Source organism: Oncorhynchus gorbuscha, linkage group LG06 (assembly GCF_021184085.1).
Source record: "Oncorhynchus gorbuscha isolate QuinsamMale2020 ecotype Even-year linkage group LG06, OgorEven_v1.0, whole genome shotgun sequence".
Taxonomy (NCBI): domain Eukaryota; kingdom Metazoa; phylum Chordata; class Actinopteri; order Salmoniformes; family Salmonidae; genus Oncorhynchus; species Oncorhynchus gorbuscha.
Window position 1 is genome coordinate 33187887 of NC_060178.1, and position 14984 is coordinate 33202870.

The 14984-nt window shown below is 42.0% G+C and overlaps 2 protein-coding genes across 3 annotated transcripts; both read left to right on the plus strand.

Moving 5' to 3' along the window:
- Positions 1-5551: 5551 nt before the first annotated feature.
- srd5a3 (steroid 5 alpha-reductase 3) lies at positions 5552-8894 on the plus strand. Its single transcript, XM_046353022.1, has 5 exons — positions 5552-5812; positions 6044-6198; positions 6331-6522; positions 7536-7667; positions 8551-8894. The coding sequence occupies exons 1-5, from the start codon at positions 5592-5594 to the stop codon at positions 8808-8810; spliced, it is 960 nt and encodes a 319-aa protein (XP_046208978.1). The 5' UTR covers positions 5552-5591; the 3' UTR covers positions 8811-8894.
- A 607-nt stretch (positions 8895-9501) lies between these two features.
- Positions 9502-14438, plus strand: tmem165 (transmembrane protein 165). 2 transcript variants are annotated; one of them, XM_046353024.1, is made up of 7 exons: positions 9502-9611; positions 9751-9874; positions 11958-12186; positions 12335-12510; positions 12628-12810; positions 13115-13220; positions 13539-14438. In XM_046353024.1, exons 2-7 carry the CDS (start codon positions 9776-9778, stop codon positions 13613-13615), a joined length of 870 nt encoding a protein of 289 aa, XP_046208980.1. In that variant the 5' UTR covers positions 9502-9611; positions 9751-9775; the 3' UTR covers positions 13616-14438. The 2 variants fall into 2 exon arrangements, with proteins under 2 accessions (XP_046208980.1, XP_046208979.1); XM_046353023.1 differs by having other exon boundaries at positions 9536-9874.
- The last annotated feature ends 546 nt before the right edge of the window (positions 14439-14984 follow it).

Below are 14984 nucleotides of genomic sequence, written 5' to 3' on the forward strand. Positions count from 1 at the left end.
ACACACACACACACACTCACTCACAGTCACACATAGAAAGCACTGAGTAAGCTGAACTCTGTCAAACCTGACAGTGATCGTGCATACTAAGAATAAACCAATCAATCAAATAGATAAAACACTTTCCATATCTATCACATACACACAAAGCCAAGAATACAGTGGATATACACAGTAAACACAAACACCCCTCACTCTCTCTCTCTCTCTCTCTCTCTCTCTCTCTCTCTCTCTCTCTCTCTCTCTCTCTCTCTCTCTCTCTCTCTCTCTCTCTCTCTCTCTCTCTCTCTCTCTCTCTCTCTCTCTCTCTCTCTCTCTCTCTCTCTCTCTCTCTCTCTCTCTCTCTCTCTCTCTCTCTCATCCATGCACTCACAATAAATAAAGTACATGCTTAGACTATTGTAGACCATCCTGTCTTCTGTGGGAAAATGGATTCCTAATTAAGTGGCTGTTGTACTGCAGACACAGAATAATTACTATAGCGGAAGAGGAGGACTGAATTTATAGCCTCGTAATGAATTTCAATTGTCATATATATCACGTCCAGGAAGTGGCTTTATCCTTGAGGCAGATAAGAACAGAGTAGACCAAAGCTACTGCCATTAAATCAAAGGAACTATAACTGAACCTGGTTGGCTAAAGAATAACTGCTATTAGGTCAATTAAAACATATTTGGTCTTGCTCCCCATCATTGGCTTACAGTACTTTTATGAACACAGCTCACTGTAATCAATCAATATTATTACCAATTATTTTAGACACTATGGAGCTCAGTGTCTTTTCCGTTAATAACAAAGATTTTGTCCGTCTTGTACACAACAAGTTTGCCATCGGAATCTTAACACCATAGTGTTAAATGTAACATTTTCTTAGAAATGATATGTGACCATCTCAAAGTCTTAAACTAACACTAAGTGTTGATAAACTAACACCCCAAAAGTGTTGAGTCCATAACACCATGGGTGTTGCAAATTCCAACTTAAATTAAAGATCATGACCATTCCAAATCATAATTTTTATGAAATTGGATGATATTTGGATGAAACCAGATCAAAGTATGAAACAAAATTGTTGCTTCTACATTGATGAAGTTTGATCATAAAGTTACTGTTCCTCTCCCCAATGTCAAACACTTAAATTCAGAAGGCGGGACTATTAAGGACATCACCCTAACTCTCTCATTTTAATACACCAATGGTAACATGATATTCTGTTACCCAATTTAAATAAGTACCACCTTGTAACCAACATCAGAGAAGGCGTGTTTGTAGAGGGGTGTGGAATATTTCTTACATTATTAGCCCAGAATTTCTGGGGGGAACTTTTGGATATCAGAGCGACAGTAACTCACCGGCAATACCAGCATTACGACATGGGAATACTACTTTCCCGAATTGGATCCTTTGTTCGTACCCCCCAGGGCAATCGAACTGATACCAGAGGCTGATCCAAAACACCGCCAGCAGAGAAGATGTATACGGAGTGGACATCTAGTCCCACTCAAGAGGCTGCGCACACCACCCACCGCTTCCGAGTATAATACTCGCTAATGTTCAGTCTCTGGATAATAAAGTTGATGACCTCAGGGTGAGGATCTCCTTCCAGAGAGACATCAGAGATTGTAACATACTTGCTTCACGGAAACATGGAATTCTCTGTATATACTGTCTGAGTCTATACTGTCAGTTGGGTTCTCAGTTCATCGTGCAGACAGGAATAAAGATCTCTTCCCGGGAAGAAGGGCGGGAGTTTATGTTTCATGATTAACTACTCATGGTGTGATTGTGACAACGAGAATCTCAAGTCATTTTGTTCACCCGAACTAGAATACCTCACAATGAAATACAGACCGCATTGCCCCTCAAGAGAATTCTCTTCGGTTATAGTCACAGCCGTGTATATTTCCCCTCAAGCCGATACCACGATGGCCCTCAAAGAACTACACTGGACTGTATATAAACTGGACACCACATATCCCGAGTCCGCATTTACTGTTAACAAAGCTAATCTGAGGAAAACGCTACCGAAGTTATACCAACACATTGACTGTAGCACTCGCTCTGAGAAAACATTGGAACACTGCTACTCAGCATTTCAAAATGCCTACAAAGCCCTCCCCCGCCCTCCCTTCGAAAAATCTGATCAAGACTCCATTTTGCTCCTCCCTTCTTATAGGCAGATACTCAAACAGGAAGTACCTGTGCTACGGACTATTCAACGCTGGTCTGACCAATCGGAATCCATACTTCAAGTGTTTTTTGATCACACGGTCTGGGATATGTTCCGGGTAGCCTCTGAGAATGACATTGACGAATACACGGATACAGTGACTGAGATTATCAGGAGATGTTGTACCCACGGTGACTCTTAAAACCTACCCAAACCAGAAACCAGCATTCGCGAAAACTGAAAGCGCGAACCACCGTATTTAACCATGGTAAGGTGACTAGGAATATGGCTTAATATAAACAGTGTTGTTATTCCCTCCATAAAGCAATCAAACAGGCAAAACATCAGTACAGAGACAAAGTGGAGTCACAAAAGACCCACTTCAATTTGCCCCAATAGATCCACAGACGATGAAATCGCCATCGCACTGCACACTGCCATCCCGTCTGGACTCCCAAGAGGAATACACCTATGTAAGAATGCTGTTCATTGACAACAGCTCAGCATTCAACACCATAGTACCCTCCAAGCTCATCATTAAGCTCGGGGCCCTGGGTCTGAACCCCGCCCTGTGCAACTGGATCCTGGACTTCCTGACAGTCCGTCCCCAGGTAGTGAATGTAGAAAACAACACCTCCACTTCGCTGATCCTCAACACAGGGGCCCCACAAGGGTGCGTGCTCAGCCTCCTCCTGTACTCCCTGTTCACCCATGACTCTGTGGCCACGCACGCCTCCAACTCAATCATCAAGTTTGCAGACGACACAACCTGTTTACCAACAATAACGAGACAGCCTACAGGGAGAAGGTGAGGGCCCTGGGAGTGTAGTGCCAGGAAAATAACCTCTCACTCAGCGTCAACAACTGATTGTGCACTTCAGGAAACAGCAGAGAGAACACCCCCCTATCCACATCGACACGACCGCAGTGGAGAAGGTGAAAAGTTTCAAGTTCCTCGGCATACACATCACTGACAAACTGAAATTGTCCACCTACACAGACAGTGTGGTGAAGAAGGTGCAACAGTGCCTCTTCAACCACAGGAGACTGAAGAAAACTAGCTTGGCATCTAAAACCCTGACAAACTTTTACAGATGCACAATTGAGAGCACCCTATCAGGCTGTATCACCGCCTGGTACGGCAACTGCACCTCCCACAATGACAGCACTCTGCAGAGGGTGGTGCGGTCTGCCAAACGCATCCCTGGGGGCAAACTACCTGCCCTCCAGGACACCTAAAGCACCCGATGTCACAGGAAAGCCAAAAAGATCATCAAGGAAAACAACCACCCAAGCCACTGCCTGTTCACCGCTATCATCCAGAATGTGAGGTCAGTACAGGTGCATCAAAGCTGGGACTGAGAGATTGAAAAACAGCTTCTATCTCAAGGCCATCAGACAGTTAAATAGCCATCACTAGCACCTTAGAGGCTGCTGCCCTATAGACATAGACTTGAGATCACTGGCCACTTTAATAATGGAACACTAGTCACTTTAATAATGTTTACATATTTTGTATTACTTATCTCATACGTATATACTGTATTCTATTCTAATTCTACTGTATTTTAGTCTATGCTCCACCGACATTGCTCGTCCAAATATTTATATTTTCCTTTACTTTAGATTTGTGTGTATTGTGTGTATTGTTGCGAAATTGTTCGATTTTACTTGTTAGATATTACTGCACTGTTGGAGCTAGAAACACAAGCATTTTGCTACACCCGCAATAACATCTGCTAAACAAGTATGTGACCAATACATTTGATTTGATTTAGATAGCTACTCTACTGATGCCAAAATTTGACTGTAGGGTGTCAGCAAATATAATAACACATTTACCCTATTCATATATAGGGTAAGCTTGTTTGCCCTTTCATATGTGTTTTGTTTTAACTAGTTACTGGCTAGCTAGGTCTTCAGCCAGCATGGAACCAAATGGGGTGAAGGTTCGTTCACTGCAGTTAGAATGACTGCCACGGTAAGGAAGATTGATAAAGGAGACTACCTAAACCATCTACATTTGAACCACCATCTCAATCATTTGTGAATAAGTCCAACCATTTACAGATTGGAATAGTTTCGAAAAATGTATGTTATTTATCTTTGTGCAGTATAAGATCAATTAATCAATCAATGTGCATACAGAAACATAAACATTAAAACTCTGATTTTCCAGTAGGGAGGCAACCATCTGCCAACAAAGCCATTGTCAGCCATCCCTCTCCGGTTCTCATTTAGGATTGTCAGAAGCCAATGCTTGTGGGCGTCATAGAGCATGTTACATGTGCGTGTTTGTCAGAGCCTCAGCTTTCATATATAGCTTTTAATAGTTTGTAGCTCAAACCATTCGGACTCTACATACATGCAGAAGAAATAAACAAATCCAAAGGTACAAACCAGAAGTCTGTAGCTCAAACACACTTATGTTTAAAAGGGGTAAGAAGTACAAAACGTGTCTGCAATACGGTGTGACTCATTGGGTTAACATCTTTTTAGCTTCCTCTCATGGATATGTTTTGTGTCATTTGTGTACATTTTTTCTTGTGTTTTGTTGTTCTCTTTTGCAGGGACAGTGGATACTAACCCACAGGTTTACCAGTGAAGGCTGGTTTGAGCTGGTCTCCTGTCATTACTTTCCTGAGCTGCTGATCTATGTATCTCTGGGGATTGTGTCTGGCAATCACACTCTCACCTGGTGGCTCATTCTCCTTTACATAAACACAGGCCCTCACGCACTTTGATATCTAGAGTTCTGACTGGGTCTTGACTGCTGGAGCTGCTGTACCTCTCATACCGCCTCCAACAGGAGGCCCTTAAAGGAAATCAATGGTATAGAAACAGTTAACATGGTTCTGCCTACATTTGCTGTACCAAAGCTTAAGTAAAAATGTCTACAGGAAAGCAATAAATGAATGTGTTCAATGAATGTTCCCACCTCAGCCACTGAATGACACTAAGGTTGAGTCAATGACAGTTTGGATATTTTGCATTGTGGATTTTTCTGAGCTGTTTTCTCAGGCAGTGGCTCGAACAGTCAAGTCAGAGGCTGTCAGAGGCAGAGACCGTTAAAAAAAAGACATTTTCAGAGGTCTTCTGGCCAAACTCTTGCTGCCACCTGCTGTTTACACCTGTAACATCAACAGCACATTAATGAATCGTTGTGTTTTTTTAAATCATCTATTGATTGGATCAGTTATATCCGTAATGTATCATACAGTACGGTGGTTATTTATCTGATGAACTAACTAATACACAACTGTCCCTGTGTAGTCTTCAAACCCCGACCCTAGGCAACGTTGTCAAGTTTCGGGTTACGGGTCGAGTTATCGAGACTAGTCCCTTTGCAGCAGTTGTGCATCGGAACTTGAATGCTCCATTGGTGTTTCCAGACGGAGGTTTTTGAGTGCCTGACCGAACAATGCTAACACTTTTAGGATTTTGTGTTATTGATTTCCTGTGGTTATCCTTGGCTTTATGCTTTCTCTTAGCTTTTTGCGTCCACAGACTTTCACGTTACCTGCCGACTGGATGTGAGCATTCAAAACTGTATATATTATTCCAGGATCTAATCCGATACGGTAAAACCAAGGGACCACTGAAACGAGACCACTGGCTGCGTGTTTTTGATATCCCAAAAAGGTAATGCTCGGCCCTTTTGAGGAAATGGGAAAACATATTTCAACTATATTTTAAATGACCCACTTCCATATATTTACTTTATTGGGTGGACGTTTATCAGCACAACGTAATGTAACAGCTGATCGGAAGTCCAGATTTTCGAATGGTTTTGCAAGACTAGAGCCCCGATTGATGATGATGACACTTGACTGACTGTAGGCCACTGATTTTAATTAAACCTCTTCTTTGTAGATGGTTCTGGCACTTCTATGCAATATCTGTTGGCTGGAATGGTTTTCTTATTGTCCTGTCACTTAACATGATTGTATGGGGCCAGAAATTCCCATCATGGTTGACTGACATATTGGGATTCCTGACTACTGGTGGACCAGTGGCAGTCAGGCAAGGTAACTTGTCCAGATTTGGGATATTTTATGGTTACCTCATTTGTTTTCATTTGCTGTGTTGGCACCTGGTAAGACCAACTCATCATATTAGGTTGTATGTGCCTGTAGAACACTGACTCGTGTTTACTTTAGTTCCACAGGTGTCAGCTGTGCTGGTGCAGGTCCTGTTATGGATTCATTCTCTTAGACGACTACTGGAGTGCCACTTGGTCAGCGTGTTCTCTGATGGGGTCATTCACATTGTTCAGTATATATTTGGCTTGGCCTACTACATTTTACTGGGGCTGACAGTGCTGTGCTCGGATTCTTTGATAATTGAAGGAGGTGAGCTTTGTTTTGTATTGCTTCACAATTCACATACTGCTTGATGATCTTTACCGAACAAAAATATAAACGCAACATGTAAAGTGTTGGTCCAATGTTTCATGAGCTGAAATAAAGTATCTCAGAAATGTTCCATATGCACAAAAAAGCTTATTTCTCTCAAATTGTGTACACAAATGTGTTAACATCCCTGTTAGTGAGCATTCCTCATTTGCCAAGATAATCCATCCACCAGACAGGTGTGGTATATCAAGAAGCAGATTGAACAGCATGTTCACATTGTGCTGGGGACAATAAAAGGCAACTCTAAAATGTGCAGTGCCACAGATGTCTCAAGTTTTGAGGGAGCATGCAATTGGCATGCTGACTGCAGGAATGTCCACCAGAGCTGTTGCCAGAGAATTGAATGTTAATTTCTCTACCATAAGCCGCCTCCAACGTCGTTTTAGAGAATTTGACAGAACGTCCAAACAGCCTCGCAACTGCAGGCCACATGTAACCATGCCAACCTAGGACCTCCACATCCAGCTTCTTTACCTGCAGATTGTCTGAGACCAGCCACCCGGACAGCGGATGAAACAGAGGAGTATATCTGTCTGTAATAAAGTGCTTTTGTGGGAGAAAAAATCATTCTGATTGGCTGGATCTGGCTCCCAGTAGGTGTGTCAGGCTCCCCAGTGGGTGGGCCTATGCCCTCCCATGCCCACCCATGGCTGTGCCTCTGCCCAGTCATGTGAAATCTATAGATTAGGGCCTAATTAATTAATGTAAATTAACTGATTTCCTTATATGAACTGTAACTCAGTAAAATTGGTGAAATTGTTGCTTGTTGCGTATATATAATATATTTGTAAGTCGCTCTGGATAAGAGCGTCTGCTAAATGACTTAAATGTAAATGTAAATGTAAATGTAATATATATATATATATATATATATATATATTCAGTGTATTATATGTAATTGTGATATTTGTTATGCTGTTGATGCCAGACTGATGGTGATGTTTTGGTAGGGAGCCCTGCTTTCCCATTGCTCTCCCAGCTGAGGTGGTACTATGTGGTTGGAGCTGTACTCTTCTTCTGGGCCTCTCTGCTGCAGCACCGCTCCCTGGTCTTGTTGGCCAGACTGCGCACTGGAGGATCAGGTGAGGTCATGCAGATCAGATGTCTCAATTATTAGTTCAAAATGACTCCGAGAGGACACTCGGCAAGTAAATGTTTGATCACATTAACCATATCAGTCCCGAGACCCCAGCAAAAATCTGCTTTTTTTGTCCATGCCTTATATTTATCCTCACAATTAAGTGTTTTACCATTTTCTTTTCAGGACAACGAGGGCTACAAGTAGCACACACAACACTTTGACACAATCATTTGCATTCATGAGTTGTATTGACAAATGTCAATAAAAAAAACAAGGTCACCCAAAGAAAAAACCTGATTTTTCTTTTTAATGAACGCTGTAAGTACAGAAATGGTTTGTTCACTGGGAAATGAATATCCAAATTGTCAGTGACAACTGTGTGGTGTTTCTGACAGCAACTATGTGAGCTTATTACAGTATAGACACTATGTCCTGGGATTTCCAATGACCTTTGTAGAAGAACATCATACATTCTAACGACTCTTGTGCTTGCTTGTGAGCATCAGAGAGCAAAACATGTGCGTGTTTGTGAGAGTCTCGACTTTTCATGGAAAGCTTTTAATAGTTTTGTAGCTCAAACCATTCGGACTCTGTATATGTTTTTGTATAAAGGCCCGGGCCCCTTTGGAATCCACCCTTGTCTCACAAACACTGCTCTATCTCAGCCCCGGTTAATTATGGACTACGGATGCAGAAGAAATAGATGAGTCCAATGGTAAAACCCAGTAGTCTCTAGCTCAAACACACTGTTTAAAAGGAGTTAGAAGTCCAAAATGTGCCAGCGATACAGTGGGACTCATTTGGTTAACATCTTTTTAGCTTCCCCTCATGAATATGTTTTGTATAATTTGTATACATTTTTGTCTTGTTCTCCTCTTTTGCAGGGACAGTGGAGACTCTAGCCCACAGGGTTCCCGGTGGAGGCTGGTTTGAGCTGGTCTCCTGTCCTCATTACTTAGCTGAGCTGCTGATCTATGTGTCTCTGGGGATTGTGTCTGGAAGTCACGCTCTCACCTGGTGGCTCGTTGTCCTCTATGTGCTCTTCAACCAGGCGCTGGCTGCCCAGCTCTGTCATGAGTTTTACACAAGCAAGTTTCAGTCTTACCCACAGCATCGCAAAGCATTCCTCCCTTATTTATTGTAACTGATGCCTGATATGAATAATGTGATTTATTTTGTACAACTTCATTTTCCAGAAAAATAAATCTAAAGATTTTGTTTGTTGAAATGATTGCGTTGAATATCTATTTTTTTAATGGAATAGATTTAAAGATGAAACAAATTAACAGGACAAGATTGATAAGGACACTGTTAGCAGCAGAAATCGTTTGTGTACATTGGCAAGGACTGATAAGGGAGTGCCTTGGCTTCCGTACTTAAGGTGACTTAATTAAGGTGCAGGGTTTACGCCAGGCCCTAACCCAGTTTATGCTGTGACTGACAGCAGCAGCTCCACTAGATAATGAATGGCATTGGTGTCCATTTCGGTGTCCATATCCTGAGATTGGCCCCAACTTAAAATCGCAGTTAATGACATCAATATTTAGAAAAGTCTTCCAGCATTTTTTAAATGATCACAGTATTTGAATTGCTTTTATTTGACTACTTGTATTACTCTACATTAAAGTGTAGCTACTATATAGTATAGTTTCATAGAGCCTCTTGCTCTCGCTGCATTTTCTTCCCTCCCATTATTGGTTGGCAATTGTAAGTCTCTCTAACTTGACATTTTCCATGACATCTACAAATTGGCAGTTGAAGTAGCCAATGACAGTACTGCACAGAAGTTAAAGTAGCAGATTACATACGCGTCCTCCTTTTAGCGATCCAATCACATTAGTGGTTTACTGTCTTTCAGGTAGCAAGTTCACAATTTAAAAATCCCGTATGAGTTCTATCCAAAGCAGTTCAATCGGCAAGCTTTTCTACCAACTAGCTATGTAGTGTACGTCTAGCTAATTATATCGAGTGATTTACGCAGTGATTTTTATCCCATACGCTTATGTAAACTGCCTTTATTATCAGCATTTTAACACAATCTGCTTGATTATCTTTGTTAAAATGTATCTACTGGCCGGCGGAAGGAATGGAAGGGCTAACAGAAGTGTGATGTGTGTCCTGCTGCCCCTGGTTGTCGCGGTGTTGTCAGCTGGAGTTTCTGGGATGCAGGAGGAACACAAACCAGTCCAAGAACAACCGCAACAAGAGGTAGTTAACTAGTTCGTTAGCTATCTTAACTAGCAACTCGAAAACATTCCACATAGCTAATAATGCTAACTAGCGAGCGTCGTCACGTTCGCATAGCCAGAGCAAGATGATGTGTAAAGTCACCACCAGTATCTATTTCACTCGGTTACTTTGACCTCTTTCTTGGTTCATGCTTTGGGGACATGCCATAGGTGGAAAACATGGTTAGCCGGGTTATTGTCCTGGTCGTCACTAGCCCTAGTCTGAAAGTTGAACTAATAACTACCAAGTTGTATTATACCCCCAGTCTACGTGGCTTTGACTACCTGCTTCAATGAGACAGGCTGTACACTTTCCAATATACAGTATCAGTCAAACGTTGACACACCTACTCATTCCAGGGTTTTAGTTTATTTTTTTCTATTTTCTACATTGTAGAATAATAGTAAAGATATTAACTATGAAATAACACACATGGAATCTTCTAGTAACCAAAAAAGTGTTAAACAAAAACATATTTTAGATTATTCAAAGTAGCCACCCTTTGCATTGATGACAGTTTGGTATTCTCTCAACTAGCCTCATGAGGTAGTCATGATGCATTTCAATTAACAGTTGTGCCTTGTTAAAAGTGAATTTGTGTAATGTCTTTCCGTAATGCATTTGAGCCAATCAGTTGTGTTGTGACAAGTTCGGTGTGGTATACAGAAGATAGCCCTATTTGGTAAAAGACCAAGTCCATATTATGGCAAGAACAGCTCAAATACGCAAAGAGAAATGACAGTACAACCATTACTTTAAGACATGAAGGTTAGTCAATCTGGAAAAATGTAAGAAACTTTGAACGTTTTCTTCAAGTGTGGCAGGTTGGGGCAGCAGGTAGCCTAGTGGTTAGAGCGTTGGGCCAGTAACCGGAAGGTTGCAAGATCAAATCCCCAAGCTAACAAGGTAAAAATCTGTCGTTTAACCCACTGTTCCTAGGCCGTCATTGTAAATAAGTATTTGTTCTTAACTGACTTGCCTAGTTAAATAAAATTTAAAGTTAAAAAAGTGCAGATACAAAACCATCAAGCGCAAAGGCTCTCATGAGGACCGCCACAGGAAAGGAAGACCCAGAGTTACCTCTGCTGCAGAGGATAAGTTCATTAGTTACCAGCCTCAGAAATTGCAGCCCATATAAATGCTTCAGAGTTCATGTAACAGACACATCTCAACATCAATTGTTCAGAGGAGACTGCGTGAATCAGGCCTTCATGGTTGAATTTCTGCAACAACACCACTACTAAAGGACACCGATAAGAAGAGAGAAACACGAGCAATGGACATTAGTTTGGTTTGAGGAGTCCAAATTTGTGATTTTTGGTTCCAACCGCTGTGTCTTTGAGACGCAGAGTAGGTGAACGGATTATCTCTGCATGTGTGGTTCCCACCGTGAAGCATGGAGGAGGTGGTGTGATGGTGCTTTGCTGGTGACATTGTCTGTGATTTATTTAGAATTCAAGGCACACTTACCCAGCATGGCTACCACTGCAGTGATACGCCATCCCAGCTGGTTTGCGCTTAGTGGGACTATCATTTGTTTTCAACAGGACAATGACCCAACACACCTCCAGGCTGCATAAGGGCTATTTGACCAAGAAGGAGAGTGTTTGAGTGCTGCATCAGATGACCTGGCTTCCACAATCACCTGACCTCAACTCAATTGAGATGGTTGGGGATGAGTTTGACTAGAGTGAAGGGATAGCAGCCAACAAATTCTCAGCATATGTGGGAACTCCTTCAAGACTGTTGGAAAATCATTCCAGGTGAAGCTGGTTGAGAGAGTGCCAAATTGTGCAAAGCTTTCAAGGCAAAGGGTGGCTACTTTGAAGATATATTTAGATTTGTTTTAACACTTTGTTTTGGTTACTACATGATTCCATGTGTGTTATTTCATAGTTTTGATGTCTTCACTATTATTCTACAATGTAGAAAATTGTTTAAAAAAAAATAAAAATAAATAACTTTTGACTAATACTGTATGTGTACAAAAAAAAAATTAAGACATGGTTTCCATGCCTAACCTGTTGTGGAACTGAACTGATATTTGTTTCCCCTTCAACAGAAAACACCAACCGCTCATGCTATTGGCCCAGAGGTCAGTGAAAATGATTCCAGCAAATCTGGTGACCTGGGCTTCATCCATGCCTTTGTTGCTGCCATCTCTGTCATCATTGTCTCTGAGCTGGGAGACAAGACTTTCTTCATCGCTGCCATCATGGCTATGCGCTACAACCGCCTCACTGTGCTGTTAGGGGCAATGCTAGCGCTTGGCATTATGACCTGCCTTTCAGGTTGGTGGATGGATTGTTGGGATTTTGTTCATGTATCCCAATTAGTGGAGGTGCGGATCCATCCTTGGTGTGTCTGAATGTCCCCCTGAGTATTTGGTTCTGTACAGTCCGTCCTTTATCCTACTAAGTCCCTCTTATGTTTTCTCAGTGATGTTTGGCTATGCCACCACCATCATCCCCAGGATCTACACATACTATGTGTCCACAGCTCTGTTTGCCATCTTTGGTGTTCGCATGCTGAGAGAGGGGCTGAAAATGAGTCCAGACGAGGGTCAGGAGGAGCTGGAGGAGGTGCAGGCTGAGATTAAAAAGAAGGATGAGGAGGTCTGTAAAACACACACTGCCCACACCTACATTTGCATGTTAGGAATTTTCATATTACCCTGCTGTAACTCTTGGTCTAGGGTTTCATTGTTTGGTTTGTATTCCTATTTCCTATAGCTCCAGCGGTCTAAGCTGGTGAATGGGGCTTCAGATGTGGAGTTGGGCTCAGGGTCAAGCCATCCTCAGGGGCGATGGCACAGCTTCATCTCACCTGTGTTCATCCAGGCCTTCACCCTCACCTTCCTGGCAGAGTGGGGAGACCGCTCTCAGCTGACCACCATCATCTTGGCTGCCCGGGAGGTGAGTCCTGGCAGACCCACTATGGAGTCTGAGTCTGCTTGCCTAGTAAAAATGGCACATGCTGGCAAATGTTACACTGATCTCAAGCTAAAATGCTGAGATGTGGCTGCAAAGCATTCATTGTGGATCTAAAGTCCGAGTTCATGATTAAGATCAGGATATAGGGTTGCTGTGTACGTGTAATATACTCAAAAGGAATTATATTGTTATGGAATTATTGTTGTGCATTTATTTCTACTGCACTGTGATCCTTGTTGGTTCTGTGAGAGGCTTAAACGTATCATAAACAAATGCTCTGTCTCAGGATCCTTTTGGAGTGGCAGTGGGTGGGACTCTGGGACACTGTCTGTGCACAGGACTGGCTGTGGTTGGAGGAAGGATGATTGCACAGAAGATCTCTGTCAGAACTGGTGATATATTTTTCCTCACTTGAATAATTTAAAAAATGTGTTCCTGGTTGTGGTCATAGCCTACACCAGGGCTCTCCAACCCTGTTCCTGGAGAGCTACCGTCCTGTAGGTTTTCGACTTCAAACCTAATCGAGCGCATCTGACTAATAATTAGCAGCTTGATTCGATTAATCAGAAGTTACAACTGGGGTTGGAGCGAGATCCTACAGAAGGGTAAGCTCTCAAGGAACAGGGTTGGAGAGCACTGGCCTAAACTGTAATGAATGTAGCTAGTAGTCATTGGAATTGTGTTATGGACCTCTGTTTTCTCCTCCTCAGTTACAATCGTTGGTGGGATAATGTTCCTGGCCTTTGCATTCTCTGCCCTCTTCGTCAAGCCAGATGCTGGAATCTGATTGGAGTACATACCTGTAAAGCTCAACTATGTGTATTTGGAGAGGCTGTACTCTTGACTCTGTGTGTATGACAGTTGTACTGTACTCATGGTGTGGGTGAGATATGGAGAATATTCTATAATGGGACTCTAATGGGTGAGTGTATCTGTGTGAATGTTGCCCTCTTGTCTTACTGAGTCTGTGATCCCTCACCGTTCTGAATCCTGTGTCTTACACACAGGACAAGACTTACCTCTCCCTCAGGCCTGTCAGTACTGAGCTTGGGTCTGTTTTATTAATTCGTTCCCCATCCTCGGGTTATTATATTATGATTTAAGAGCAGCTCATTCATTGACTAAGTGCATGGAATCTCTCCTCCCCTCTTCAGCATGAGCTCAGTGTTGTTGAACGCTGACTTCAGGGAAATCCCATGGAGGGCCAGTCTGTCTTATCTACCACTCAAATTACTACAACGTTTTATGAAGAGGTTGTGTGAGGCCTACTGATGAAGAAATCATGGAACAAAATACTTCATAGCTTCACTGCCATGTTTTGAGACCTGAGCCATTGTCTACTACACCTTTCCTGAAAGTGGTTGGTTATGGTATTTATTTACAACTTTTGAGCAGAAATTGGTATCGTTAACTTTTATTTTTTTAGCTGAAGTACTGTAGACATTTTACTTTTTAAAAGTACACAGGGAAATGTCACTACATTGTCAATATTTGACAAGTTGTACCCTGTGATGACCGACCAAGCGTGTACATGTACGCTGTTTGCGATATTCACTTCATTGTTAAAGCCTGATTAATGTAAATACGCAATAAAACTTGTCATGCCAAGACTGGTTTCTTACCTTATAAATTATTGTCTAGCCCCTACATTTTATGCAATGACTAAGTTATCCTGGATATGAGTGATTGCTGAAAATTGCGAGAAGCAATTAACGCCTGCCTTCTGGTTTGTCCATCGAGTGAATGTCCAAAACAAGGGATTTCTCAATTAAAAAACATTTTATTCATTTTAAAATGTAATAAGGGATTCAAGCAGCATTGCTTGCTTTAAAAGGTTCCATTATGTTTAGTTTATGTAGGAATGATCTGGCTCTAGAAATTAATTTATAGCAGCAAACTCCTTAGTGATATTACAGCACCATTAAAATACTAAATTCCTTCAGAATGTCTCAGTGTTATCACACAGCCTAATTTACCTATGCTGCAGAGCATGGTTAGCACCATTGAAATAGAAGGGGTAGAACGGACATTAAAATGCATTTTTCCTTTAAGTCTACTCCGGGGTCCAAGGGATGAAACTCCCAAACAAATATCTATCATATTGGTCCATTCCACTGATTTCTGAACACCCTCAACGATCGTGTTCGAACTTTGAG

What these genes read in the sequence shown, in the direction of transcription:
- srd5a3 (XM_046353022.1), top strand. Translation starts at nt 5,592, where the DNA reads ATGCTAACACTTTTAGGATTTTGTGTTATTGATTTCCTGTGGTTATCC. An exon ending in GTTTTTGATATCCCAAAAAG is followed by an intron (nt 5,813 to 6,043) that starts GTAATGCTCGGC and finishes TCTTCTTTGTAG; the next exon opens with ATGGTTCTGGCACTTCTATG. An exon ending in ACTGCGCACTGGAGGATCAG is followed by an intron (nt 7,668 to 8,550) that starts GTGAGGTCATGC and finishes CCTCTTTTGCAG; the next exon opens with GGACAGTGGAGACTCTAGCC.
- tmem165 (XM_046353023.1), top strand. Translation starts at nt 9,728, where the DNA reads ATGTATCTACTGGCCGGCGGAAGGAATGGAAGGGCTAACAGAAGTGTG. An exon ending in AAGAACAACCGCAACAAGAG is followed by an intron (nt 9,875 to 11,957) that starts GTAGTTAACTAG and finishes CCCCTTCAACAG; the next exon opens with AAAACACCAACCGCTCATGC. An exon ending in GAAGATCTCTGTCAGAACTG is followed by an intron (nt 13,221 to 13,538) that starts GTGATATATTTT and finishes TCTCCTCCTCAG; the next exon opens with TTACAATCGTTGGTGGGATA.